This window comes from Macaca thibetana, chromosome 1 (assembly GCF_024542745.1).
Source record: "Macaca thibetana thibetana isolate TM-01 chromosome 1, ASM2454274v1, whole genome shotgun sequence".
In the NCBI taxonomy this organism is placed as follows: domain Eukaryota; kingdom Metazoa; phylum Chordata; class Mammalia; order Primates; family Cercopithecidae; genus Macaca; species Macaca thibetana.
The window spans coordinates 125879206-125904131 of NC_065578.1; the positions used below are offsets into that span (position 1 = coordinate 125879206).

Genomic DNA, 24926 nt, shown 5'->3' on the forward strand with positions numbered 1-24926 from the left:
GGTCTCCAGCTCAGCTCCAGGGACAACCCACCACATTTGGCGCAAAGGACCAGATGGAGAGAGAACCAGACCAAGTTTCTTAAGTGACCCTGCAGTCCTGTGCACAGGTGGTGTATCACCTTCCATCACTCTTTCAAAATCCATGATTTCTATCTCAGTAAGCTCAGGACACCGGTTCCCAGACCAACCCTCAGAAGAAAACAACCCATTAAAATGGGCTCTGGCAGTTCCTGAAGGCAGAGGAGACCTTCCCTAAGAGATTCTGCATTAATTTCCTGATGTCCCAGGAGAGAGGAAGAGGAAAAAGAAACACAGCAAGCGCAGGGGCAGGTCTCAGGTGGGTGGTGTCAGGGATACCGGAGGACTTGGATCAGTGGGTCATGAATAGCCCTCGGTCAGAAGTAAGCCTCACATCCATCATCATGTTGTAGAAAAAAACAGACCCAACCCTTCTCTCCTCCAGGAAGCCTTCCTGGGTTGACTGTCACCCAGGTTCTACTCCTTGCTGTTCCCTTAACAGGTGTCTGTAGTTCTGCCAGACTGGATTGTTGGCTCAGCTCCTGTCAGTGTCTGACTCAGCATGTGCAAACCCAGCACACAATTTTCCCTGCAGACTGGCTCCCACCCAGGCACCGAAGTCCCATGCCAATCGCCAGCGCCTGAAACCTCCACCTCATTCTGGATCCTCCTCTCCGTCAGTCTGTGCCCAGGTCTGGGCTTTGACATTCTGCCTTTTCTGATGCCTCCTCGCTTCCGTCCCCATGAAGCTGTTTACCTCCTCTTCACAGCCTCCAGCTAGTCTCTGCAGGTCTGCTCTGTCTTCCTCCACCCCAAACCCCCACCACTAGTTTCCTAAAGCAGAGCTGGTCCCAGGGCCCTCACCCCTTCCCCACACTTAACAACTCAGGATCCCTTACCGAAAGGATACCGTCCAAATTCCAATGCTCAGTTTTCAGGGACTTCCAGACTCTGGTCCTAACCCACCCATTCAAGCTGACTTTCTACTCTTTTCTCCATGAACGCTAATTTCTGAGCAAACTTTCTGTTGCTCCCGGACATACTTTATGATTTTCTACTGTTGTTCCCTCTGCTAGAAATGCACCTGCCTCCTTATCCTGGTCTCGTCCCAGGCTCAGCCCCACCCTTGCTCGCCGATTCTTGAGGCTCTCTTTCAGAGTAGGGATGCTGTCAGAGGGGCATGTTAGTTCACCCCTACCCTCACCCCGTGCTACCACCTGTGTGGTGGGTGAGTGAGTGACCATGGATGAGGCCTCGCTGTCTATCTCCCCAGGAAAGGAGACTCTTCCTTCTCAGGCTGAACACTGCAGGTGGGGACTGTCTCCCCATCAGATGGGGCCCCCTGGAATCAGACGTGGTGTCTCCCCCATCAGATATAAACTCCCTAGAGGAATAAGCTGTGTCTCCCCCTCAGACAGGGGCTCCCTGGAGATAGGAGCGTGTCTCCCCCCTCAGACAGGGTCTCCCTGGAGATAGAAGCTGTATCTCCCCCTCAGAAAGGGGCTCCCTGGAGATAGAAGCTGTTTCTTCCACTCAAACAGGAGCTTCCTGGAGGCAAGGGCTATTTCATTCATCTAAAATAGATCTTTCCCAGGTTGGGACTGAAACTTCTTTTTCTGGATTGTAGGTGAAGCCCAGAACCACATACTGACAAATCCTTGGAAATATGTATGAAATTGCTTTATTCTCTCTCACACGGCTCTCCTTTCCACAGACAGGTACAGACATGTGCACACACACAGAGACACACACAGCTGGGTTCTCCTTTCAGTTCCTGATAGCCAGGCCACACCTCCTCCTGGGTCAGGCTCCGGTGGGCAGGAGGCTGCCTGAGCTCCCTCTAGTAGAGGCTGTGTTGAGCACAGTGGTGAGCGCACAGCTGCCGGTGGTACTGCAGGTGGTAGTCCTTCACCAGCTTTCCCAAGATGTAGAGGAACTCATCGAAGCAGATCTGGTTGTCCTTGTTCTTGTCTGCAGCCTGGAACAGTTCTGTGATATAGTACGGCTCCTTCCGGCCCTGAGAAGCGGGCAGAGTGTCAACCACCCACCCAGGCATGCAGCCCACCTGCCAGACTCCCCACAGCCCACTGGGAGGGGATGGGGTAACTGTGGCCTGGCCTTGCCTGCAAGGGCTTACAGGAAATGACTCCTCACTCCAATAGTCAGTGACTAGGACTCTGAATGCTGCAAAATCAGGCTCAAGAGACAGGGGCATGGTGGGTGCCCCCATAACCAAGCCTGGAGCCAGCTGCATGTGTGCAGACAAAGGAGGTAAACTGGGCACCACTGATGGTTAACTGTCTTCAGTGCCCAGGCAGCCCTGGCATCCCAGACGATTTTGCATCCACCGGCAGCAGCTGTTTATACCTCTCTTCACAGCTGGGCTGGAGGCTCCTCTGGAGGGACATCCCAGCCAGGGCTTCCTCAAGGCAGGGCGGTGCCTTCCTCCTCCACACTGGGAGCTCCCCAGGAGCAGAGTCGACCTGGCCCTCAAGTCTGCATCCCCAGTGCTGCTGCAAGGCTAGTGCCCAGGGGGTCAGAGGTTTGCATGCCTGTGCATTTGCCTGCTTCGGGAGCAATTCCCAGGCAGAGGCATAGCATGCGAACCTCTGACCCCCGGGCACCGGGCCCACATAGAGCGCAGAACGAGGGAAAGGACAAAGCCAGGAGCCCTGGAGCTGTCCAGGTTGTTCCGAGGCAGGTGGCCCAGATATGGCCCTGAGGGCTGAGAAATGGGGATCGTAGAGGAGAGGAAAGACGCATTTGAGCTGGAAGGAACAGCATGAAGAAAGTCACAGGCCAGAGCACAGCACAGGGACAGAGCGGGAAGACACGAGGTGGACATCGGGAGCACTGGGCAGGGTAGATGAGGCAGCTTTCAGCAAGATTTGGCTGGTGGGCATGAGGAGCCAGTGTGAAGCCCTAGAAACCATTTGGGGGAAGCAGCTGTGGGCAGGTTTGCAGCCTCTGTCTCCTCAGGGCCCACCCCCACCACCTGTTCCTGTGATCTTAACTGTTCCACAAAGCTGGTCACCCAGAGAGGAGCTGGAGGCTTCCCGCCTGGGACAGGCTCTCCCAGCTTCCCTCACCTCGGCCCACCTTCCCCAGGGCTGCCCTGTGTCCAGGGTCTGTCCCCAAGGGCCCTGTACCCTGGTGGGGCTTTGAGTCCCATGAGTGCAGGGTCCGGGCCGTCCTGGTACAGTTTGCCCTAGAAAGGACAAGGTTTCCTGGAAACAGGACCACCCACAATCACTTCCCCCTCGCTCCGTCCCTCTCTACAGCCCTCAGAGTAACACTCCAGTAAGCAGAGGCAAGGCTGGGGAGACGGGAAGTGACCAAAGAAGAGCATTTTCCTGGATGGAGTGGCCTTGAGTCAGGATGGACCAGAAGTCCTCTGGAGATGACAGTCCAGACACTCCGGGGCATGGCTAGACAGGAGCACCCCACAGACACCCTTGCAGGCCTTGCAGGTCCCAAGGAGCCCAGTAATCATGGGTCTGGGTCTGATGACAAAGAAGATGGGTAGGGCCTGAGGGCTGTCTAAGCCTGGATTTGGGAACTGGGCCTGTCCAGATCTGAGAGATTCTGGGGACAGGAGGTGGAAGGGGAAGTAATATTTCCTAACCCCACCCCACCCTACTCCTACTCTGGTTAGGGGGGCCACTGCAGCTCCTGCTATGCCTCCCCCATGCATGGGAGCAGGAGGCCCAGGCTTGTGCAGCCCAGGAGAATGGGCTAAATTCAAAGGGCTTGGAAGGTGGCATGGGGTGAGGGGCAGAGGCACTGCCTCGATGAGCCTGTGGGCAGAGGGGAGGTGGAGGGCCTGTACTCAGGAAGTAGATGGGCAGAGGCATAAACAGGTTTGGAGTTAGGACTGAGTTCCAGGAAATCAGCTAAGTTTGGGCTGGAGGGAGGCCAGGCAGGGAGTTCTGGGAGAGGGAAGGACAAGAAACACAGCTGTGCTGGGGCCACTCCACTGTGGCCACAGATCCCGCCGTCCCGTGAATTAAAGATTCTCAGGGCCAGGCACGGTTGCTCACACCTGTAATCCCAGCACTTTGGGAGGCTAAGGCGGGTGGATTGCTTGAGGCCAGGAGTTCAAGACCAGCCTGGCCAACATGGTGAAACCCCATCTCTACTAAAAATACAAAAAATTAGCCAGGCGTGATAGTGGCCGCCAATAATCCCAGCTACTCAGGAGGCTGAGGCACGAGAATCACTTGAACCTGGGAAGCGGAGGTTGCAGTGAGCAGAGATTGCGCCACTGCACTCCAGCCTGGGCGACAGAGTCAGGTTCCATCTCCAGAAAAAAAAAAATAAGATTCTCATGAGAGACAGCGCCCTCTGTAATAACCTCAGCATTTGCTTTCAACACTCACTTGCCATCCCAGAATCCACCCTGTATTGGTGCCCGGGCCCCACTTCAACCCCCACCCTGATCCCAGACCCTGCGTACCAAGCTGTCCATGAAGCGGGGCACGTTGTCCACGAGCAGGGCCTGCAACTCCTGCAGGGACAGGGTCTCCACATCACCTTGCCGGGCTGCATACTGGTGGAAGCAGTGGATGATTTGGAAGAGGGATTCCTCCACTGGGGTGTCTGTCATGACTGCTGGGCCCTGGCCCCGGGCAGGGGGCAGACGTGGAGGTGCAGGGGTGCAGCAGCCGGGGACAGTGGGTGGAGAATCTGGGAGGAGAGAGCAGCACCTTGTCCCAGCCAGTCCACAGCAGATGGTGCTTCCTCCAAGAGCCTTCTCCCTTTTGTACCTGCCCACATTCCCACACCCAGTCTCAGGCCACCAGGACCCCTGCACTCATCCGACCCCGTGCAAACGTGACTCAAAGTCGCTGCCCTGCAAGACGCTTCCCTGAAAATTCTCAAGACAGGACTCTGTTTGCTGGGACTGAGGGGTTCCTGGACACAGGAGCTGCATCCTCCTCCCTCCAACCTACCCCAATTTAGCAGATGCCTCAAGTCAAGAATGGGGAGAAACTAAAGACTCTGAAGCAAGTCAGTGTTTGTGTTGTTTTCCAATAGAAACACTTTTAAACCCTTGAAAAGGCAGAATCCGCACTACCATAAGCTGTCTTGTGCGACAAACAATATTAGAATAACCACACTATGTGGAAAACTGGGCTCTGCTCCTGAGCGATTGTTTTCTTTCCCAGTTGAATGTACAGGCAGCAAGTGGATCCCACCTGTCTTCCTGCTGCCACCACACTGTGCCACCCTCTCCAAAGGGAGTCCCCATGTCATCAGCACCATCCCTTCAGCCCTTACATCCCACGCCCCCCTCCCCCAGAGCCTCTGTGCCACTCCTCTCTGGTGCTCTGATGCCTGTGACCTTCCACTCCTCACTTCCTGTGGAGATGAGACCCCAGTTTTCGGGCGACAAGATCTCCCTGTCAAGTCAGCGGTGCTCCCTGGACTCTGCAGATAGGAATCAGGACAACTGCTGCTTCCACCGCTCGTGGAACCAGCCTGGCACCAGGTGAACACTTTATACAAATTATCCCATATCCCACGTAACCCTCACGCGGGCCATAGGAAGCAGGCATCATTACTCCCATTTTCCTAAGGGAAAAATGAAACCCAGAAAGGAGGAGCAATTTCCCCAAGATCACACAACCGATCTACCTGGAGCTTTGCTCAAACCCATGTCTTTGGGAACAAGCCCAAAGGCTTGCTTTCAGTTTGGGTCCTACACCCCGCTTGGGCCACAATTGTACTGTTAGCATGTCCATCCACACTGTACATGTTCTCTAAAACAAGTAAGCTGTACCCACCTCTGCTTTTTAGAACCTGCACAGACCCAACACAGACCCTCACCCCACAATTCTCTTGGAAGAGGCACTGACCTGTCACTGTTGAGGTGAGGATCCAAAACCACAGATCCAGCCTGTAGTTGATCCCAGAGATTCCCCAGCGCTCAGGCAGGAGGCAGCTGTGTGAGCCGGGAACCCACCACCAAGCCCCACATCCCACCCATCCTCAGCGCCTCCAATTATGGCAGCCAGTGTTGTGATGCTTCACAGGTCCTTCAGCAGCAGGACTGAGCCTTAATTGCATTCCTCAGGTGACATCACAACACTTAACTTGCTAAGATTAACTCAACCAGTTTCAGGAGCCCACATCCCTCGGAGCAGGATCTGAAGCATCTAAGAATCACAAAAGGTCCCATTATCATCTCCCTGCCTCAGAGCTTGTCCTCCCACCTCCAGGGCTTTGGTGGGGTCAGACACACACTTAACTACATCTCCCTGGGGTGTCCTCCCTCAATTAGCGAACCCCCAAACTCCACCATCATGAAGCACATTCATTCCTTCATTCATTCAAAAAACATTCTTGAGTGCCTACAGTGTGCCAGGCCTTCTGCTAGGCAATATGCATCAGACACAGGGCCAGCTCACAGGGTGGGGACGTGTGAGGGGACAGTCACACACTGTCACTAGGCACGTGGAAGCCAACTGAGTGACACAGACAGGTGCTCCAGGCACCCAGAAAGGAACACCTTCCGCCTGGGGAGTTGAGGGGGACTTCCTTAGGGAGGTCATATTTCAGCTGCGACTGGAAGAGACATTTGAGTTGCACGGAGGAAAGGAGGACCAGGCGCTCCAGACAGAGGACACGGCACAGGCAAAGGCCTGGGGTTGCAAAAGAGATAGTGTGGCGATTCCTCAAGGATCTAGAACTAGAAATACCATTTGACCCAGCCATCCCATTACTGGGTATATACCCAAAGGATTATAAATCATGCTGCTATAAAGACACATGCACACGTATGTTTATTGCAGCACTATTCACAATAGCAAAGAATTGGAACCAACCCAAATGTCCATCACTGATAGACTGGATTAAGAAAATGTGGCACATATACACCGTGGAATACTATGCAGCTGTAAAAAAGGATGAGTTCATGTCCTTTGTAGGGACATGGATGCAGCTGGAAGCCATCATTCTCAGCAAACTATTGCAAGAACAGAAAACCAGACACCACATGTTCTCACTCATAGGTGGGAACTGAACAATGAGAACACTTGGACATAGGAAGGGGAACATCACACACTGGGGGCTGTCAAGGGGTGGGGGGAGCGGGGAGGAGTAGCATTAGGAGATAAACCTAATGTAAATGACGAGTTAATGGGTGCAGCACACCAACATGGCACATGTATACATATGTAACAAACCTGCACATTGTGCACATGTACCCTAGAACTTAAAGTATAAATAAAAATAAAATAAAATAAAAAAGAGTGCGGCCTGATCAGGGGATGGAGTCCACAGGGTGCACCATAAGAAGTTAGAAGAAACAAGGCTGGAGAGGCAGGAGGGAGACAAGACCGGAAGACTCTGTGCCAAGCTATAGCTGGGACTTTATCCTATCCAGCTCATAGTCTGTCAGTGGAGGCAGACATCTAGTCAAAACTCCGAGTTACTGTACTTAGAAAAGCACTGCAGACTTGGTGCCAAACATGCACTCCCCACCTCACAACCCCCACCACCCATGGCCAGGGCAAGACTGTGATACACAAACAAGAGAGGAAGCTAATAGAGGATTTTTTAAATCAGTTGAGTGATGGATGGGAGGTGAAAGAGAAGTGGTAGAACCAGATTTGTTCATTAGTAAATCACCAACTGCAATGTGGAAGTCACCCTACTCTTAGGGGGCCAGACCTTCAGGCTCGACATCCTTACAGATGCTACCTGGGCCCTTGTGTGAGTGATGGGTGGGGTACCCTCTGCCAACTCACCCCAACACAAGACTTCTCCCAGCCGGCCCCTTCTACTTGGCCCCATTTCACCCCACACAGCTCTCTTGGGAGGGCCCGCACAGGCTGATGACTGAGTCTTCCAGAAGGGGGCGCCAAAGGACAGGTCATCAAACCAGAGACTCCATCTATGCATCCCTGAAGGTTGGAGAGAAAATCATAGGTAGATACTGAAGCCAACAGCTTTTCCAGTTTGCTGAGTGAGCCTTTATCTACTCAACATAGTGATTTCCCCAGCAAACAAGTGCTTCATCAATACACTTTGTTTCTAAACTAAAAACATGACTTGAATTTCTCAGCATTGCCAAGCTAAAGCCACAAAAGATTGCACTGAATTTTTTGGTTCAGCCAGCATTACCCTGGCAATTTATCCCGAAACAGTTAATTAAGCAGATGTTAAAAACAATAATCAGAAAAATGTCCACCATGGCAATGTCTATAACCAAGAAACAAAAATAAAAACAAAACCTTAAAACTATCTAATTAACAAATTTGGTATACCCATGTGGTTCACCATTGGACAATTGCTGGATAATAGCTTGTTGTTCAGCAGAAACTTCATTTCTGACCTATGGCTGGGGATGGGGGGCAGACTGCACTCCTTTTCTCCCTACCCTCTGTTCACTCTGGGAAAAAACAACCCCCTACACCATGCCAATACCCAGTGATGATCCCTTGCACAGCTGCGCTGTAACTGCACTTTTTGCTTGATGTTATGCTGTGAACATCTCACATGCTTAATCAATGCTAGCCTGATTTTTAGCGAGTACATTGCGATCATCTGTTTGCATTTATCAGAATTTGTCTTATGAATCCATTATTGTTAGACATTAAATTACTTTTATTTATACATTTTAATGTCAACTCTTCCTTAATGTTTATCAGAATTTTGCCACGTGTTAGGTGCTAGGTGCCCCTGTGCTAGGTGCTGTGGAGAAAGCAGATGGAAATGAATTGAATAACTCATAGTCTGTAGGTGGAGACAGACATCTAGCCAAAACTTCAGGGTACTGTACTTAGAAAAAAGCCATAAACATGGTGCCAAACATGCATCTCCCATGTCATAACCCAACCACCCATGGCCAGGGCAAGATTGTGATCTTGACAGACACAATCTTCATGTCTTTCCAGTGCGCAGACCAGTCACTGAAAGCAATGTCCTGTGACATCCAGAAGCCAGTACAGCAAAGGAGTAGCGCTTTCTGGTGAAATTGAGAAAGGAGGTTATCTGAAACTGGTCCTGAAGCACCCCCACCCCCGCTCCTGCTGCAACCAGGGTTTTAGACACCTCAAAGATTGGAAATACTTCAAGAAGGATAATATTCAATTTCTGACTAAGACAGCGGTGAGGTGGTGGTGGAAAGGATCAAGTAATTACCTTAAAAAGTAAAGAAATGTCGTATGGTACTTGACGATGAAGCGGGTTATACTGATGGCATATTGAGGGATTTTTGCCAGTTCTCACCAGCATATACCTATTTGCTTCTCTCCAGACCTGTATTATCTTTAGGATTGGAGCAACTTGATATCCCAGTCAACAGCCTCAAGAGTATCTGAAATGTGTGTTAGATGGGCTGTGCTTGAAGGGGGAGCTGCTAGATGCATTAGAACCCTCACAGAGAATGTGATAAAGAGAAAGAAAGGGTGCATTATTGCCGTGTAGAGAATAAGAGTAAGATTCTAGCATAGGGAGCCCCTAGGCTGCTTCTGTAGGACCAGGAGGCTGCTGGAGAGTAAGAAGATGATTAATAGTATTAAGTTCTTCTTCTTTGCTGAGCACTGCCCCATTACATCCACCCATTCATCTTGTCTTCTTAACAATTGCTGAAGAAGCCCAAAGAATGACAATTACAGGAGCATGATAGGGACACAGCTAGTAATGCAGAGGCACGTTTCAAACCCAGGCCCATGGGCCCCACATACCCGTTCTCATCCACTACATTACCTTGTCCCCGAATAACAGGGAATCCAACGTTGGGGAGAGCAGGAGAAGGGCCCCATGGTTAGAGGAAAGAGCTGGAACAGAGGTGCTCAGGTGGGAGCCAGCCTGGGCTGATGGACGGGCAGAAAGAAGGGCAGGAGTGGTGTAAATGGAGCCCAGAGAGACAGGAGATGAGGTCTGAGGGGCAGGCAGAGGACAAGCCAATGAGGACTTTGCAAAATTTGGACTTTAAGCAGGATAGGAAGCCACTAAAAGATTTTTAGTAAGGGATATGCCATGTTCATAGTAGCTTTATATGCTATTGTAAAGCTGGCATTTTCCCAAATGTAACATAGATTCAGTGCAATCCCAATCCCAAAGCTCTTACTGAAATTATAGAAATTGACAAGTTAACTCTAAAAAGTATATAGCCAGGCCAAGAGTAGCCAAGAGAATCATGAAAAAGAAAAGACATGGGAGGATCCACAGTACTAGATATTAAGATTTATCATAATAACTCCGGTAACTAAGATACTGCCCGGCAGGTTCAAGGACAAACAGATCAACAGAACTAAATAGAGGCCTGGGAAAAAGACACACACGTGTAGTATATTTATTCTGTGACAAAAGTGGCACTGCTGAACACAAGCTTTTCGATACATTTTATGGGATCAATTGGATGCTCATTCTCATGAAACTAGACCTCACAAGCAGACAAAACGACAATTCCAAGTGGATTGTAGGTCTAACAGTGGAAAGTAAAGTCATAAAGCCTCAATAGCATATGCAAAGACATTCAAGCCCTCCATCTTGAACATTTACTTCTATATTTTCTTCTAAGAGTTTTAGTTGTAGCTCTTATGTGTAGGGCTGTGACCCATTTTGAGTTAATTTGTGTGTACGAAGGAAGGAAGGGGTACGGCTTCATTATTTTGCATGTGGCTGCCCACTTGTCTCGGCACCGTTTATTGAAGACTATTCTTTCTCCATTGAATGGGCTTGGCGGGCTTGTTGAAAATTAATTGACTGTGAACATGAAGGCGGAGAACACTTTATCACGAACTCTAAGCTTCACCTATGTAAAGATATCTTCTCTCTGTTCTGCCTCCTGTCAAAATCTGACATGACTCTTGCTCAAAACCACCTTTGTTTCCCGAGTTCCGTGGCCTTGTCTCACGCAGAGCAATCATGTCCCATTAACCCACTCCCCACGCCCACTCCAAGTCCACCCTGTGGGCCACGGCCTTGTCCTTTCCCAGCTTCTTTATCATCTGCTTTTTCAATGAGGACTATGTTTAAAACATTTCCCCAATTCTTAAATATTTTTGAGTGATTTATTCCAAACAGCTACATTATATGGAATTTCTGAACCATTCTGCCTAACAACACTTCTGACTCCAAATGTGTGGGAGTTATATTTCCTTTTTTTAAAAATCCCCACACCAACCAATTCTCCAACTCTCTGAACACCACCGGGGTATCCTGCAATTCCATTCTGACCCTAACTACCTAGAGTTAGCACAGACCCCACAAGGTGAAGGCTCAGCCCCACAACACTGCCCCCAATTCAGATGCCAATCGCAGCACCTGACCTCCCATACTTCTGACTGACTGGCTAAAATTGGAGGTTCCTAAAAAACCCTCCTCAGGTTGGATAATCTGCTACAAGAGTTCACAGGACTCAAGGAGGCACTTTACCCATGATTACTGGTTTGTTACAAAGAATACAACTTAGGAAAAGCCACGTGGAAGAGACACCGAGGGTATGAGGGGCAGCACGGAGCTCCCAGGCCCACCCCAGGCGCCCACCCTTCCGGCACCCCACCTGCTCAGCAGCCCGACAGCTCTCTGAGCCCCATTGTTTGGGGTTTCTATGGCAGTCACTTTATTTCGGCATGGTTGATTAAATAATTGGCCACTGGTGATTGAAGTCCTGCCCCAGCCGCTCTCTGGAGGCCCAGCCTGGGGCTGAAAGCTCCCGCCCTCCAATCACATGGTTGCTTCCTCTGGCAACCAGCCCCATCCTGAAGCTGTCTAGGGGTCCACGAAGAGTCACTTCATTAGCGCACACTCAGTATGGCTGGAAGGGGATTGTTATGAGTAACAAAAGATGCTCCCTCACCCCTGTCATTCAGGAGATTCCAGAGGTTTCAGACGCTCAGCGTCAGGAACAGGGACAAAGACCAAATGTCCATTTCGTATAATCACAGGGATTCCATGTGTACAGGCATCAAGATTTACTTAACCCACCATTACAAAAAATTTAATTATCTTAATTTGTTCCTCTTTCTACTTACTCGATTAACAATTGCATCCCCAGTATATGATTTTGTGAAGTGCCCTCTGGTAGGCATTGGAGAGAGAAAAGAATACAAATTAATTAAGAAAAGCCCTCTGCCTTTCAGAAGCTTTTGGTGAAGATCTCTTTTTTTTAAAGGTGCAAGATTGGTGCCCGACGTGGGACTCACAACTTGAAGAAGGGCGGAAACCGCGAAGGACCCAGCTACGTGGTGCTGCCTCCCTCAGCAACCGGGCGAGGTGGGTGCTCGGTGGGTGCTCGGTGGCGCCACCGTGTGGAAGTTTGGGAAACAGAAAACCAAGTCTGCGCTCAGGGCCAGAGTTTCATCCTGGGCCTCTGACTGGGGCCAACTGTAACAGGAACAGCCCTGACTGTAAGTCAAAATTGTAAAGTCCCCCTTGGCCAGAGAACCTTCCTGCAGTGGCCTCCACTGCTTTCTCCAGCTTGCCAGTTTTAACCTACAGGGCCCAGCCTCTTAAACTTGGGTGAGGTGAGGAATGATCATGGCCAACGTGAAATTTGGTTGAACAGATACATTTCTCGGGGTACACAAGGGTCACTTCCCAGCACTGTCTGTGTGTGTGGCCTCCGAGAAAGCAACCTCCTTTATCAGGCGAACAGAATTCACACTAAATCCTCCCAGCAAACCCATTCTAGACGGGATGGTGGGTGTTAGTCCAAACTGCACCATTTTGTAAGCCCCCTGCCATTTTGCGGAGCCTCGTCAGAGTGAAACATTCCATGTGGATTCGGGCCTGACCACAAGGCACAAGAGCACCCGTATCATACCCTGCCAGGCAAAGGCCCAACTGAGGGAACATCCCTATCGTATCGTGCGGGGCAAAGGTCCAAGGAACAGCCTATCACATCCGCGGGAAAAAGGTCCAAACCACCCGATCGTAGGAACATCTTATCAATATCCTCCCGGCAAGCAAGCCATACTGCCCAGACCCCCACCTAGACCTATAAATTACCCCAGCCTGTAAGCGGCAGGGCGTCTGGCATTAAGCTGGTCCCCCACCTCCTCAGGTCTTGTGCTGGACAGAAAACCTGCCTTGCCATAGAGCCCCCGACTCTCTCTGTGTCTTTCTTTAACCCTTGCCTTCCCTTCAAAACCTAACAGTGGGACCACAGGCTCTGGGCTGCAGCTGGGTGTCCTCCTCCTCCAGTGTGGATGGATCCTCCAGTGTGGGTGGCTCACAGCAGAACTGAGTCCGAATAATCTCTTCTGAACACCATGGAACTCTCTCTGTCCCGCTCTCCCAACTGCTGCTCCAGTCTAGAGATGCAGCCGGCCAACACCACCCAGAAGGACCCCAAACAGAACAGCTGGCTGTCTCGGAACATTCCTGTGGCTCCCTCTGCCCTGTCCCTCTCACCGTGGCTCCTGGAAGTGCTCTGTGGCCTATTGAAAGGGCGCCCCGACAAAATTCCCCTGGCTCCCCCACCTGAAAAGTGATTTCCCCTGTTCTGAATTCCCACACACTTTATCTGAACCTTTCTGAAGACACCTGCCTCACTTGCTAGTTCGGCCAATGTGTATGGAGTTCTCTGCACTGGAGGCTGGGGGCACAATATAAGACACGGCCAGGTGGCAGCAAACATAGTGTATGTGCAGCCAGGGCTGTCACTGAGATGCGCAGGGACATGGAGATGATGGCTCTGCCTGGAGAAGGCTTCACAGAGAAAGTGACCACTGAACTGCCTGGGGACCTGGGGCTTCCTGGCTCTGTCCCGCTCCACTCTCTCAACACCCAGTGGTTTATTGGAGTTCTCTCCTGGGACCAGAGCATTGGTCAAAGCACGGTCCACATCCATTCCATCTCCCTGCCACCCCAACATCCGCACACCCAGAACAGAGTCAGCACTCATAGCATAAGTGAATGGATAAAATACAGCAAAAAGAACAAATTGTTTTCTGTCCTCTTCCCGCAGCAACTTGAGATCTTCAATAGATCCAGAAGGATGTTGCCCCTACCTCAGACTGGGGAGAGGGGAGCTCCCCCAAAAGAAGGAGGAGATGAAGATATCAACCAGCCAGATTCCTGTTCAGGACCAGCCTGTTGTGAGCTCTCCTGGGGGATCAGCAGTGGCTGGGAGGTTGGATGTGTGATGGGGCGGGGCAGGTTTATGGAGAGTGTTTGTTCCAGACATGACACAGGAGAAGGGCTCACAGGGTTCAACCTGATCAGCAAGTGCAAAAGATAAGGCCCCTATTAAAGCTAATTTGCTGAGATTTTCATTTTAGCAAAAACAAATGATCAGTTTTTTGGATGTCTCAAGTATGTTTGAAATTTATGTGTATTCTCTATGGTTGGGCACGAATTTATGAATGTATGTGTGTGTAAATAAATTTAAGTGTGTTGTTCAAATAGTTTATATCAGGAATCATCAAATTATGGTCTTCAAGCCAGATACAGCTGGCCACCTGTTTCTGGAGGTTAGTGTTTATTGGACACATCTGCGGGGCCTTGTGTCCGGGGCTGCTTCTGGGCTGTGGCAGTATCTGCCGGTCCTGCTCTGTACTATTACTGGTGTTTTGTTATCTGACGACTCTGTTGAGTTTCTGGGCAGAATCTGCCAAAACCTGCCAAGCGATATAAGTTTGTCAGTTTCCATTAATTTCTTTCAGTGTTTGCTTTATATTATTCAAAATTATGTTCTTGTGTGTATAAGGTTAGGACTATTATTGCTGGGCCTGGTAGCTCACACCTGTAATGCCAGCACTTTGGGAGGCCGAGGCAGGTGGATCAACTGAGGTCAGAAGTTCGAGACTAGCCTGGCCAACATGATGACACTCCCCGTCTTTACCAAAAATACAAACATTAGCTGGGTGTGGTGGCGTGGGCCTGTAATCCCAGCTACTCTGGAGGCTGAGGCAGGAGAATCCTTGAACCCAGGAGGAGGAGGTTGCAGTGAGCCAAGATGATACCATAGCACTCTAGTCTGGGTAACAAGAGTGAAAATCTGTCTCAAAAAAAAAGAAAGAAAGAAAGAAAGAAAAAAAGGATAAGACTATTATATCTTGGTCACTTGCACACTAATCAATAAGAAATATTCTTCTTTTTCATTTAATCCATTTTCTTAGAAGTCTTTGATGTCTTGTATTAATATTGTTGTCCCTCATTCCTTTTGTATTGCTTTTCCTCTGGTCCTTTTTTCTAAACAGTGATGATACATAATTCAAAATGAATCATAGACCTAGATGCAAAACACAATATTACAAAACCCCTAGATGGTAGCATAAGAGGAAATTTGATCATCTTGGTTTTGGTGATGACTTTTTAGATGCAACACCAAGGCACAATCCATAAAAAAAGAATTTGTAAGCTGGACTTCTTGAAAATTAAACATTTCTGCTTTGTGAAAGATATTGTCAAGAGAATGAAAAGACAAGCTAAAGACTGGGAGAAAATGTTTACAAAAGAAATATCAGACAAAGGAGTGTTATCCAAAACATACAAAGAACTCTTAAAACTCAACAATAAGAACACAAACCAACCAATTAGAAAATGGGCCAAAGACCTGAACAGACATCTCATCAAAGAAGACACAGCAGGTGACAAATAAACGTATCAGAAGATGCTCCACATCATAAGTCCTCAAGAAAATGCAAATTAAAACAACAATGAGATACCACTAAACACTTATGAGAATGGCCAAAATTTGGAACACTGACAACACCAAATGCTGAAGAAGGATGTGGAGCAACTGGAACTCTCATTCATTGACAGCAGGAACACAAAATAATACAGCCACTTTGAAAGACAGTTTTTGGTGCTCTCTTAAAAAACTAAACATACTCTTACCATAGGATCCAGAAATCACACTCCTTGGGATTTACCCAAAAGAATTGCAAACTTATGTCCACACAAAAACCTGCATACGAATGTATATGAATATATGGCACAGTGGTGAAGTCCAGGTTTTTAACGTAGCCATCCTAAATAGCAAGCATTGTACCCACCAAGAAATGTCTCATCCTTCACCCACCACCTGAGCTCCTGCAATTCGCAGTCTCCAGTGTCTATGATTCTACTCTCTACCTCCATCTGTATGCGTGATGTAGCTCCCACTCACACGTGAAGGTGCACAGTATTTGACTTTCTGTTTCTGAGTAATTTCACTTAAAATAATAGCCTCCAGTTCCATCCATGTTGCTGTGAAAGGCATGATTTCATTCTTTATTCATAGCTGAGCAGTATTCCACTGTGTGTGTGTGTGTCTGTGTGTGTGTATCTTTTGCCACTAAAAGTAATATTGCCATCATACGGGGAAGTGGGAGCGGGAGAAACAGGCCCCCCTGGTTACGTAAGTACTGATGGAGAAGGAACTTGAAGAAATATGATGGGTGGAGAAAATAGGTCCCACCTAGGGAGACATCACATCAGCTCTATGGAGCCCCAGAGTGCTTAAGGGGCTGGCACTAAATGAACCTGGAGCTCTCTTGTACCCTAAAAGGAACATTGGAAGGGGTTAGCAGAAAATGTCCATGTCACTGATTCATCATCTCCCTTTCCTCACCATGCCCCAGGGCCTCCCATGCCTTCCCAATCCTCTTGCCCCTACCTGGGTCAGGCTTTACACAGCAGCGTAGGGCACATTATAGCCAAGGGCACAGTTCCCAACTCCTACACAGGCTGTTTTGCATAGGAGGAGGAAAAACGCTGAAGACTTTCTGGGAAGTTAGTGCCATGGGGCAGGAAAGAACTTTTCCCACTCCCTGCCTCCAGGCTCATTCCACGGGGGGTCTCTCCGCTACCCAACCTAGATAGTGGGACCTTGACCCCAGTCCCTCCACCTGAGTCCAGGGCTTCTGTGAGGGGCTGACCAATGGTTAGCAATGAAGGAACCCTGCTTCCCTCCCTGGACTCTGAGTTCCCATAGGGCAGCCCCTGATGTGACCCAAGACCTATAGCACAGGGCACACGAGTAAGGATTTGATTTTGCCTCTTCTGTGTTCGTATGATGATTTGCTGTGTTTACCAGCTGAGTAAACTTGTGAACATCTCAACTTCTCCTTTCCTAAAATAGAGATTGCAGCACCTGCCTCTTAGGACTATGAGGGTTGAGGAGGATACAGGAGCAGCAGGTATCTTGATGTCTGGACATTAGAATGCTCAGTACATGGTGGGGTCGTAGAACAGGCTGTCACAACAATTGTGTGGAAGGACTGAGAGAGGGAACAAACAAGACCATGCTACCTTCAGGAGTCTGAAACTCCATCCTCTTTGGGTCCAGAGGCCCAGTGCTCTTTTCTCCCATTTCCTGACTTGCTGCTACACATGCACTGGCTGCCTTACCCTCAAATCAAGGTTGAGCCAGGGAAGTCCCCAGGTGAGGTCTCTGGGGTGGGGTGGGACCTGGTGACCTGGCTCCCTGGTCAGAAACCCTGAGCACAGCCTCCTGGGTGTGTCCCACCCACCTGATGTAGGGCAAGGCTCCAAGAAACAGATGACAGAGGTGGCCCGAGGCCTCCCAGCCCCTGGGAAGAGCCAGGCTGAGCCTTATAAAGAGATTGCTCTTTTTCCAAACACACACATCTCACTCATCCTGCTCCTCGTGTCGCTTCCCAGCTCCAGTAAGTCTCACCTACGTCTTTGAGTTTTCTAGAAGTGCCCAGTGCCCAGTGCCCAGTCTGCTGTGCTGCCTCTAGGAAGGGAAAGGGCTGTGGACGAAGACTCAGGAGCCTGGGTCTAGGCCAGCTCTGCCATTAGCTGTGCTGTGTGACCTTCACTTGACACCAAAAGCCCACATCTGTACAACCAGGTGGCTGAACTAGACTTGTCTGTTGCTCCTTTGGGATCTCCTGAGACAACTCCTGTGGAAATGTCCCCAGTGGGACCTGAGCACAGGACCTTCCCTGTCTTCTTCCTCCCTGGATTCATCCGCCTGTTGGGGTCCCAGCTGTTGAATCCCCTCCCCAGCTCTGCCCCCACAGAGGGTGGAGGGCTAAGGATCCCCTGTGAATGCTTTGGAGGCTCTCCAAACCCCAAGGCCTGGGACCCCGACACAGCATAGCCCTGGCCAGATGGCTTGCCCCTACCTGGGTAAGGTATTGAGCAGCCAAAGCTCCCTCACTCCCTACCACAACCTGCAAATTCTCAGGCACCCTCTGGGCACAGGGCTTGGCATCTAGCCTTGGCCTCAGAATCAAAAAAGCTTTGGGTGGCTCCTCTTAGTCAGTTGCCAGCATGGAGCTTTCTCCTGCGTTGAGAGGAGTTGGGGGTTTATTGTCAGACACCCACACGCGTTAGCCAAGGTCCTTTTCTGGTTCTTTGGAAAGTGTGGGAAGTGAGAGCTGCATTGTCCTATTTTTCAGGCTTGGGGTGCAGGCCAGCCCAGACTGACCACCGGCTGGACAATTTGCTTTGGGAAGTCAGACCTTCTTATTTAAACAGGGTCAAGCCTTGGTGATTCCGAGGGTGCAGATAATTCCCAAGAGCAGACATGAAGCGACAACCACCTCACTCCCATCCCATCCAGCAGCTTAAGAACCAGGGAGTTATTTCTGTTCCTTGTAACAGAGGCCATTCCCGTTTCTCATTCCCAGGGGAATGCAGGAAGGGCCCCCCTGTGCTCAGGACAGGGCTGTGTTTCCTGTTCACACTCACATCCATCCTCACATGTGCACCTGGAGCCTGCATGCACCGTGTCATGCAGGGCTTGCACTGGAGTCAAGGTGGGGCCCACGGTGTCTGGTTCCTGAAGCAGCCCAGGAGGGTCGGAGACCAGATCACCAAGGCTATTGTCCTGCCCCCGTGACTCTCACTCCAGCTGTGAAGCTGGAGGAGATGGATTTGGTGCTGTTTTAGGAGTGGGGTCTGCGATGTGCTGGCTGAGGCTGGGGGGGTCCCAGCTCAGTTCTTCCATGTGTTGCTGGCCCCCGACTCTCTCTGCTTCTCCCTCTCCAAAGCTCTGCCCACAGCTGGACTTCCGCCATCCACCTGCATCTCCTCTTGGCCCTGGCCAGGGTGGGCCAGGTCTCAGACTTGGTCCTACCCTCTCATTTTTTAGCAACTTATCCCATCACATTTTTAAAAATCGAGTTCCTTCTGTTCCATCTTAGGGCTGTTTTTCCTCTGTCCTCAGCCCTCCTTCCAACACCCCCACATAGAGACCCTAACTTAAATGAAGGGAAAAAAATGATTGTCTTTATTTCCTGAAGCCTTTCTGAAAGCCAAGATGAGCAACACTCAAGCTGAGACGTCCATAATAGGCATGATCGACATGTTTCACAAATACACCAGACGTGATGACAAGATTGACAAGCCAAGCCTGCTGACGATGATGAAAGAGAACTTCCCCAACTTCCTCAATGCCTGTGTGAGTCGGGGTTTAGCTTCTCAATGTTGGTTGGATGCTGGCATGGCTGAGGCTATATTTTACTATGTGTCTTTGGACGGGTCACCCTCATCCTTTGATTAAAACATTTCCCATTTGCAAATTTATTGCTTGGATCATATGGGAATCTAAGGATGATAGGCAAAAAAGTATGAAAATGGGAAAGAGTTATACAGATATAAATGAGGTTATGAGATGGTCAGCAAAGTGTACAGCTTGAGGGCGGTGCACAGTCCCCTCCCAGTGCTCACTGACCCCCTCTCTGTGAGACTGAAACTCACATGCTCAGGTCCTGCTTCCCAAAGGCCCCACATCAACATCCTTGAGATTAATGGGAAAGCACTGGAAGTTCCATTGCTAGTAGAAATCAATAGCCCTCTTTGCAATAAACAAGACTCATTAGCAAATCTGAAAAAAACTGTGGGCTACTAGGTACCAAAGGGTCTAGACGACCAAGAGTAGGGAACCCAGAAGATGAGTTTGGTGGAAAAAGAGAAGAAAGAAGAGGAGATCAGAGAAAGAAGAGAACGAAGGATGAGGGCTAATTTGGGGGCCCTGGGGTAGAACTAAGGTAGCCAGTGCCCTTAAACGCTGGGGACAGGTGAGAGTGAGGCTGGGACAGGGGACTGCTCTCCCCAAGGTCACTAAACAGAGCGCCTCGGGACAAGACCTGCCTCCCATCTGAGGTTTGAGACAAAAAGTCTCCCTAGAGAACTCCAGGGATAACATTCACATCCTCACCCCAACTTCACCCACTCGCCCGGCACTCCCAGCCCCGCCACGACGCCTGTGCAGATCTAGGCATTTGTCTCTGTTTCTGCCTCCTCCTCTCCACTCCCAGCCCAAAACTTGTTTGTGATTGAATTTTTCTTGTTTGTATGTTTTTCTCTTCACAGGACAAAAAGGGCATACATTACCTGACCAATGTCTTTGAGAGAAAGGACAAGAATGAGGATAAGAAGATTGATTTTTCTGAGTTTCTGTCCTTGCTGGGAGACATAGCCACAGACTACCACAAGCAAAGCCACGAAGGGGCACCCTGTTTCAGGGGAAGCCAGTGATCCAGCCCCACCAAGGGGCCTCCAGAGACCCCAGGAACAATAAAATGTCTCCTCCCACCAGACACTTGCCTTATTTCCTTCTTCTCTTTGGTGACCTACATTGTCAAAACTGCCAATTCCAGGCTAACTTTGTTGGAGAATCCCCACCACCCCCATCCAGTGGGTCACCCAAGAGTAATGTCCCACCACCAATGTTCTCCCTGTGGCCTCCAGCAGCGCTGAGCTGCCTCTCACACAGGTCCTGGTGTCGGCCTCTGCCCCACTCCCTAAATGCAGCCACCACAGCAGGTTACAGGTGGAAGCTAGTAGAAGGCCTTTGCCAGGTCACAGCAATGCCCCTCCTTGTCAAGGCATGGACCAGGTCATTCAGATGTATTTAGATACTGCACTGAGAAGGAGCTGGCATCTCTCAGTGTGCTCCTGCCCTCCTGCTCCCACCCCAGCTGTTCTCCAGGGCTTGGGGAAACAGAAACCACTCACATAGGGATTCCTGGATGGGATCAGGCTCAGGGCCCATGTGACTACGAATGGGAGGCTCAGTAGTTCCCTGAGGATGGGCTCCCTTGTCCTGTGGTCTGGGCTCCAAGGTCTGTGTCCTCTCCCTGTGCTGTGTGCTTGTGTGCATGTGCCTATGTGGGTGACCCTGTGGAAGTGAGAGAGAGTCACTCTGATGCTTAGCTGTTCTCCATCATGGTTTGCTCAATGCCAGGACTGGGTTTCTGATGATGAATGAATACTCTAGATTTTGAACAGCTCTAAGTGGTCCAGAAGCCCTATTAAGGAGGCTGGCCTGAATAAGGCAACATCACAGAAATGCCCTAAGGACTGACACAGAAAGCTTATGCTGACTGTGATGAGAAATTGCAGCACCTCTATCTGGTGGGTAATGGAGTGGTTTGTTATTGGTAGTCTACTCCAGGCCAGGCACTGTGCTATGGGCTGAGGATGCAGAAACAAGCAGGACACAGTGCTGTCCTAGCAGAGCACTGACGGGTCTCTCCATACAGGCCACAACACAGGGTTAATGTTCACCCAGTGTCACTTCAAGGCCATGTTCCATGCAGCTGCTCTTAGTATTCCTCCTTGAGTCTCACATCATCTGTCCATATCACGCTTACCACCCTGGTCAGTCTCCAGCTAACCTCTCAATGAGGCAAACATTCTTCTTGGAGAAATCAGGCAACAATCTCAAAAATTCTCTTTCCATCCAACCAGCAGAAGTGTGTAGGATGGGTTATTTGCTCTTGTGAATGACTGCTGCACTCCACACTCACACCTCTCTTTACAGACCAGCATCTCCTCTCCTCATCAGGAATCTTCCTTCCTGAACATATTCTGCACCTCATTAGCATTCAGGACTGATCTGCAGTTTTCACCTCCAAATCCCAATGTCTGACCATTAGGTTTCTTCTCTCTCCTTCTCCCCCTTTCTCATTCTTATTCCACCTGTTCTTGGAACTCACAGAGACCTGCAGTCCCTGGGATTTCATTTTCTCTTCCCAGTCTCCTGCTGCCTTCTCTGTGCAGCCTGCCCCCCATCATCCACCCCAGAATTGCTCTCTTTCCTCTCTTAGCTCTGTTGCCCACTTTCCTTGGGCCACACCTTCCCTGCAGATCTCCAGCCTAGAACCATCTTCCCCATTTTCCTCCTCTCTCCTCCACCAGGACTGCTGGTCACTGCTCAGAACCGTCATGCCAGGGTCCTAAGGGTGGGTGCCTGACTTCCTGTCTGCCCAGCACTCTCTGAATCCCTCCTGTTCACCCAGCTGCTGTTATTCCAAGTATGCGCAACACACCCCTCATCAGTATATCTCAGTATTTCATGCCTCTATACCAATCTTCCAAACTACTGCCTCTGCCAGAAATGTCTTTTAATATTTCATCTGTCTCATTCACATTACATTTTAAGACTGACCTTAATGTCAATGTCTCTTAGACATTTAGAGGCTGAACCACCATCTCTTCACCCCAAAGAAATGATCTCTTCCTCATTTGTGCCTCCCTCACCCTCACCCCACTCCTACCATAGTGGCTGCATTACCTCAGATTCCCCTCGTGTCTTTTCATCCAGACTTGGAATCATGGGGGGAAAGCACTATTACCTCAGATCTCCTGGTTACCCAGCAGATAGCAGTACTGGATCCCAGCTCATAGTGAGTACTCTATATCATTTTTTATTATAAAATACATTTGTGCAAATTCTAATCAATACCACCTCATGTAAACAGCAGTGCAAAATCTAAAAACTTCCAGTCCTGGAGGAAGGTTGTGCAGCTTAGGAGAGGACCTCAGAATCTGGACCCCAGAATCTGGAACTAGGCCAAAAGGAATAATGCAAATGACTGAAGAGCTTCCCTAAGGACTCACATCCTGATCTCCCAAAAGAAGAGAGGGTCTCCCTTGGGTGGGGTTCCTGGACTTTCAAGTCCATCGGTAGAGTCCAGAAGGCAACTGACTACCCCTAATGTTGCCATGCCCTCCCTTTATTTTTCCAGTTCATATTTCTCCTGATAATATTCCGTGAATTGGCAATGGCACATACTAATTAGGATGGAGTGTGTGGACAAATACTTCTTGATTTTCTTGTCTAGGATTAAAAATCACCTTCTCAAGGGACTCTTGTCTAATGTTCCTGAGACTATTTCACACTCTCCATGCTTATGCCAATGCAGAACTCATCACATCTATTAGGATATTCTGTTTATACATCCATGTCATCCCAAGAGGTGATAACAGGACAGGGACCCCATGTCTAGCATGCAGTTCCTAGTTAAGATCCCAAATCCTGAGATATTGCTGATTTGCTATGGCAGGTCGTCAAGAGAACTGTCATTCCAAACTCACCAAGGTGGCTTATAGAACAGAAACAAATGGATATAAAGAGGAGAGGGGACCAGGCCATCTCCACAACCACATCCCAGAGCTCCAGTCACCAGATAGAAAATTGATTTGATTTCACCCAATATTCCTTCAAAATAGTTTCAAGGAATAGGGTGTGGGCAATGTGTCATTCCACATTGGAAGGAGAACATTTTAGAGCAAGGCCTAAGGGCACAGGTATTAGTGTCATATTGATCAGAATTCAACCTTTGTTCTAACACATACTAGAGCAAGAATTGACTTGATTTGGAATAAGTAATAGCTACTGTGCATTATATTGATACTAAAGAGAAAGAATAATTGACAGCTCTATGCCCACACTCACATGACAGTTGATGTGAAAGAGATTCTGGAAATCCAAACGGTCCCAAGAAATTCTGATATCAAAACATTCCAATAACTTTTTTTCTTTCCGACGAAGTCTCACTCTGTTGCCTGGGCTGGAGTGTCGTGAGCTGTCCGTGGTGCTGAATTCACTGTGACGTCACTCCTGTCTCTCTTTGCTTTCTTCTGACTGACATTTATTCAACCTTCTCTACAGAAATCTCTTATGTTACCCCACATGCAGGTGGTTTTTGAGTAGGCTCCTGAAGAGTGATCTCAACTTTCCAGAAGAAAAGAGGGCAAAGGGAACAATGTGAAAGGAGCAGAAAATCATAAAAGACTATGTGTTTGATAAACAACCAGATTGTTTCCAGTACCCTGTCACTATAACCACACCATGGCAGCATATTCACACGTGTCCCCTTATAAATCTGTGAGGTAGTTTTTTGGTATTCTTGCCCAGGAAAGGGATTGATGCATCATAGATTATATATATATAACTAAGTGTGAGATAATATCTTATTGTTTTTGTAACTTGCATTTTACAAGAATTATGACCAGCACCAGATAAGTTTCAGTGCTCTCCTTACTTTGGCCTCAATATTATTGGATTAAAGAATTAATGGTTCTCACTAGGAGCATCATTTATTTACCATTATTTTCAATTTTATATTAAAACTGAATTTCTAGTAGGACCTTTGGTTTCCTTGGTTTATTTTTCTATTTCAGTATTTTTTATCTTTTATTATTCTTTAACCATGTTTCGATCTAAATTAAAGCAGTTAATGTGAACCAATCAGCTTCTTTGGGAATTGTATAGAAGAGCATGAGAGCCTTTATTTCATACAATCCAGCAATGTAACTTTAAATAACTTTACAGTGGAACTCCAACTCATATCCACATTGCTCTATGCACTGTTAGCATTGTTACCTCTGAGTTGCATTTACTTTATAATGTGCTACCACAGTATTTGTCTACCCACTTCTCCACAAATACCTTCCCCACCCTCATATTGCCTCCCACTCCTTACCACCACAAACAATACTATGAGGAACATCATTATATATATTTCCTTATGTATCTGTGTGAATATTTTTGGAACACACACATATATATATGTGTGTATATATATGTGTGTGTTCCAAAAGGTAGACTACCTGGGATACAGATTCTATGTGCTCTTGGCTTGACTATTGTTTTCTTACCAACAGAACCAAGAGTTCCTGTAGTTCAGCATTACTGCCAATATGTCTGCTTCTGGTTATGGAATTATCCCAATAAAACATAGAAATAGACCAATTATCCCAAT

General features: G+C 48.7%; 3 protein-coding genes across 39 annotated transcripts in view; 2 read left to right on the forward strand and 1 right to left on the reverse strand.

The window, feature by feature from the left end:
- The window catches only part of S100A1 (S100 calcium binding protein A1), a 1186348-nt gene that overhangs the window by 957021 nt on the left and 204401 nt on the right, over positions 1-24926 (forward strand). Inside the window, exon 1 of one of the 36 annotated variants that reach the window (XM_050754095.1) lies at positions 8372-8376. The exons of the other annotated variants lie outside the window; for them this stretch is intronic. The gene's annotated coding sequence lies outside the window, so the exon portion shown is untranslated. Of the gene's footprint in view, positions 1-8371; positions 8377-24926 lie in introns of those variants that run through there. 36 annotated transcript variants of the gene reach the window in all.
- Positions 1703-23808, reverse strand: LOC126934684 (protein S100-A15A). Of its 2 annotated transcripts, XM_050755468.1 has the most exons (4): positions 23618-23808; positions 7770-7925; positions 4475-4704; positions 1703-2035 (listed from the first exon to the last, which is right to left on the reverse strand). In XM_050755468.1, the coding sequence occupies exons 2-4, from the start codon at positions 7921-7923 to the stop codon at positions 1859-1861; spliced, it is 561 nt and encodes a 186-aa protein (XP_050611425.1). In that variant the 5' UTR covers positions 7924-7925; positions 23618-23808; the 3' UTR covers positions 1703-1858. The 2 variants fall into 2 exon arrangements, with proteins under 2 accessions (XP_050611425.1, XP_050611432.1); XM_050755475.1 differs by lacking the exon at positions 7770-7925.
- On the forward strand, positions 17545-24309 carry LOC126935017 (protein S100-A7-like). Its single transcript, XM_050756062.1, has 3 exons — positions 17545-17588; positions 19176-19333; positions 20248-24309. Exons 2-3 carry the CDS (start codon positions 19193-19195, stop codon positions 20410-20412), a joined length of 306 nt encoding a protein of 101 aa, XP_050612019.1. The 5' UTR covers positions 17545-17588; positions 19176-19192; the 3' UTR covers positions 20413-24309.